This window comes from Sinocyclocheilus anshuiensis, unplaced genomic scaffold, assembly GCF_001515605.1.
Source record: "Sinocyclocheilus anshuiensis isolate Anshui unplaced genomic scaffold, SAMN03320099.WGS_v1.1 scaffold767, whole genome shotgun sequence".
NCBI lineage: Eukaryota > Metazoa > Chordata > Actinopteri > Cypriniformes > Cyprinidae > Sinocyclocheilus > Sinocyclocheilus anshuiensis.
In genome coordinates, this window is record NW_015551124.1 from 3,578 (window position 1) to 8,016 (window position 4,439).

The 4,439-nt window shown below is 34.9% G+C and overlaps 1 protein-coding gene across 1 annotated transcript in view; it reads right to left on the reverse strand.

Moving 5' to 3' along the window:
- LOC107663148 (cell division cycle 5-like protein) overlaps positions 1-4,439 on the reverse strand; it is a 13,187-nt gene that overhangs the window by 788 nt on the left and 7,960 nt on the right. The window contains exons 8-12 of the mRNA XM_016453308.1: positions 2,734-2,922; positions 2,505-2,653; positions 1,230-1,392; positions 926-1,090; positions 690-770 (exon numbers count right to left, since the gene is read on the reverse strand). Coding sequence (XP_016308794.1) covers positions 690-770; positions 926-1,090; positions 1,230-1,392; positions 2,505-2,653; positions 2,734-2,922 — 747 coding nt within the window. The remainder of the gene's footprint in view (positions 1-689; positions 771-925; positions 1,091-1,229; positions 1,393-2,504; positions 2,654-2,733; positions 2,923-4,439) is intronic.

Here is a 4,439-nt window from a genome sequence, read left to right on the forward strand (position 1 = left end):
ACACAAAAAAATAAATAAATAAACAGAAATATTGCCTTGGCAACTAAATGAAAGTTTAAGCTACTAAGCCTGAAATAAAAATTAATAAAAAAAAAATAGAAATGTATATGCAAATTAGTTAAAACGATAAACACAACAAAATTATCAAAATTTAAACTAAAATTAAATTAAAACTGAAAACAATACATTTTGATAGTACATTAAAACTACATATTACAAATGTTCCTGATAACAAAAACTACAACTACAAAAATAGTTAAAACTGAAATGAAAAAAAAATAAAACAGGGAAAAAACATTATTAAAACTAAAAAAATAAATAAAAATACTAAATGGAATATTTAGGAAAAAAAAAATATTTTAATACATGTGGGACAGTTATTTACAAAAATAATTTCAAAAGATTTGTTAATTGAAATAAAACAAAAACTACATTAATACTACACAAAAACATTTTTTTTAATGTAGTCACCAAAGCAAATTTTTCAAAATTCCAAAAAGTACATTACTAAAACAGAAAAAGTAATAAACACTAAAAAAAAATTGCTACAAGCAAAAAAACAAATAAAAACAAATAAATTGATAAATACTATAACAGTATATTAATAATACCAAAATAGCACAGTTTTGGGGCACAGTGATTGTGATAGATAAGTTAAGTATGGATGGGATATGTGTGTATGTCTTCACCTCTGAAGGTCTTGGTAAATCTCTCTGAACTGCTGTGTGTCTCTGACGCAGCTCCTTCTCCCTCTCGGCCTCTCTGGCGGCCTGTGGAAATATCACACAAGATAAATAACAACAAAAACAAATAATTCAAAGCTAAACACATCACCCTCTGGATCCTGAGCGACATCCGTGTATTTACAGATCTCAGAAAGCTGCATTAGAAGCTGACGGGCCAAGGTGTTCGCCGGTTAACTGACATGTTTACGCAGCTCTATCTCGGCCGCATCCTCCACGAAACTCTCGTCCACCTCGGCTTCCTCCAGCTCTTTCTCAGCGTTTTCGGGAAGAACGATCTCAAAGTCATTTTTGGGCACCGGAAGTGACATCAAGCCCAGCCGGAGCTGCTCGCGGGACTCCTTTTGCTGGAACAGATAGAAAACATCTCATCATGACTCAAAAACACTTAAATAAATGCATCACAACCGCAGTAAATGCACTCAAGAACAAAAAAATGTTTAAATCTCATACAAAGTCAGGCTCATTATTATGGGCGTTACGCACCAAGTGTTTGGCAAATGACGGGTCGCTGTAGTCCACACCACCCTCCTCTGTGTTGATGTTGAGCTTGTCCCGCAGCGGGGTCCTGCCTGGGGTCACACCCACCGAGGGTTTAGGAGTCATCCCACCGTGAGGGGTCATGCCCTCGGCTCCGTGACTGGGGGTTCTGGGAAACCATATGCATAAAGTCATTATTCACACAGCTCATTAACCTGAAATTTAGCATATACTTTAATATTATGAGGTATTAATATTCAAAAGTTCGGGGTCAGGGTTGGTAATGTTTTTAAATAAGTTTCTTATGCTCTCCAAAGCCGCACTTATTTGATCAAAAATACATTAAAATTGTAATATTGTGACATGTTATTACAATTTAAAATAAGTGTTTTCTTTAAGTGTATTCAATATAGTTTAAAATGTAATTTATTCTTGTGATGCAAAGATGAATTTTCAGCATGATCTTTCAGAAATCATTCTAATATATTCTGATTTGCATTAACACTTCAGTTTATTTTAGCAATGTTGAAAACAGCTGCTTTATATTTTTACTGACACATTTTTTTTCAGGATTCTTTGAAAAGTTTTTATATAGCTTTTAATTTTATATTTAATATTCAATATATATATATATATATATATACACACACACACACCACATACTGGTAAAAAATGTATAGCCTGAATGCCCTGTAAGTCGCTTTGGATAAAAGCGTCTGCTAAATGCATAAATTATTATTATTAATTATTAAATTATTATTAATATTTTAATTTTAGGTAAACGTTTTAGTAATTTTTTGTGCTTTTGTCATTTTTATTAGTTTGGGGGCTTTATATTTCTATTTAAATTTAATTTATTTTAAATAATTATTATCTATTTAAATGTTTTAGTCATTTGAGTTTGTTGTGGTTAACGGCCAAGGCAAAACCCCAATTTTTAAAAAATTACTGTAGTATTTATATATTATTTCAGTGTTATTTCAATTAACGAAAGCGGGCCAATCATATCTAGCCTAAATGTAATGAAATGTATTACTGGGTGGGAAATTGGCTTATTAATTTATATTAATACCTATTATTTAATGTAATGCATTACAGTGATTTCTATAACACCCCTGAACCTTGACAAAATCACTTGTAAACCACAGTCTTGAGCGGATTATTGCTTTAATATGGCATTTTATTTTTGAAGACATTTTACAGAACTCAATGACTATGAGTGTGAACATTCTAAGCTATATTTTTCATGTGAAAGTGCATATTTTCATGCATGATGGCTACCTGAAGGGTGTGGTCAGCACCGTGTTGGGCGTCTGGACCACCTGTCTCTGTGGTGTGACACCAGAGAAGTCGCTCTCATGCAGGGGGGTGTTCAGCCCTCCTTTAAGAGGAGTGTCCACGTTGGTAAGAGCCATCAGGTTCTGGGCTTCCTGTGAGGGTGAAAAAACCGAGCGGTGAGCCTCAGGATATAAAACAGCCAGTTTGGGAAGTACGTGAAACTGGACCAAACCTGCAGGATTTTGTCCTGTGCCGCTGGAGTTCTGGGTGTGCGCAGGGCCATGGAGTTATTGGTCACGTTGTATTCAGACAGAAGAGCGCTAGAGGCAGAGTTTGTGATTCCAGACTCCTCGGCGGTCTGACGGGCGATTTCGCTGGCCTGACCCAGTTTGACAACCTCCTCCAGCTCGGCATCAGAGATCTGAAACGAAAAATCAGTAAAATGCAGTTTATTCAAAATAAACTAACCACAACTTCTATATTAAACTATTAGAAAACTATTACTATAACTATCATAAAACACATTTGAGTGGTTCAGAGTGATTAACATGTTGCGATCAGTGTTACGGAAATAATATTATTATTATAGTATTTATCAATATTTTGAATTAGCTTTTAATTTTATATTTTCTGTTTTCATTTTAATTTCAGTTAAAGTTTTAGTAATTTTGTGTGCTTGTCATTTGTATTGGTTTTTGTGTTTAGTTTTTGTTTATATTAGGGCTGTCAATCGACTAAAATATTTAATTGAGATTAATCGCATGATTGTCATGAGTTAACTCGTGATTAATCGCAACTTAATCGCCCCATTTTATCTGTTCTAAATGTACCTTAAATTAATACTTTTCAAGTTTTTAATACTCTAATCAACAAGGGCATGGACAAATATGGATGCTTTTTACAAATGTATGTTTATTATTGGTAAAACCATAGTCAACATAGAGCATGAAGAGTAGACAGGTTTCAAAGGTCACAGATGTTTTTCAAAAAACTTGTTCATGTCTATCAGACATAGGGCTGGACAATAATTCAATATCAATATGTATCGCGATATAATTTTTTTCAATAACGGTGATATGCGTGATATAAATTTTGGCCATATCGTCCAGCCCTAATCAGACACATGAAAAAAGAACAGAGAAATACCAGGTTCCCATTACTTCTCTTTCTTTGCACTGAGAAATTTACTTACACAAGCCTGTTTACATTTTCGCAGGACAGGGCAGCTCACTTCTTCTGAACATGCAAAATGTACATTTATTATTACATTTGTTTGCCTCTCTGTGCCCACATATTGTATTTTGATGCAGCTAAATTCTCAATAAAACTGTTTTCATTGATATATTTTACTGTTTCTGTTGTCAGACAACCGAATGAATATGAAATAGTGACTGAAAGCGACCCATTAAGACCACATAACCAGCTCTCTTTTGTTTGTTAATCTGTACAAAAATCCTGATTTATAATCGAGCCGTCATCTGATGAAATCAAATAGGCTACACGTAAGATAAACACAATAGCTGTGCTGTAATTTCGGCTATACTTGCTTATAAAATTAGAGAAGCAACATAATATCTGTTTTAACTGAAAGCGCTGCTCCTCTCAGCCGCTCGCTGAACAGAACAGACGCAGATAGAGGTGTGTGTGTGCGCGCTGGGAAAGAGAGACCTCGCTCTCGCGCGGCAGTACCGTCGAGTCTCAGAAACTAAATAAGGTTTGGGCAAACCCTAAAGATTTGTCGCAGGAGCTTTTTTGGAAGAAAGAAAAAAAAAGTCGCTAAAGGGGTAGGGGTGCGCCGATCCGATATTCAGTATCGGTATCGCTCCAATACTGCCATTTTCTGCTGGATCGGGGTATCGGTCAGACAAGACCGATCCAAATCCGATATAGTGCGTATACTATTCTGTGTTATTATTAAGCCCCACGAAAGCCACAAAA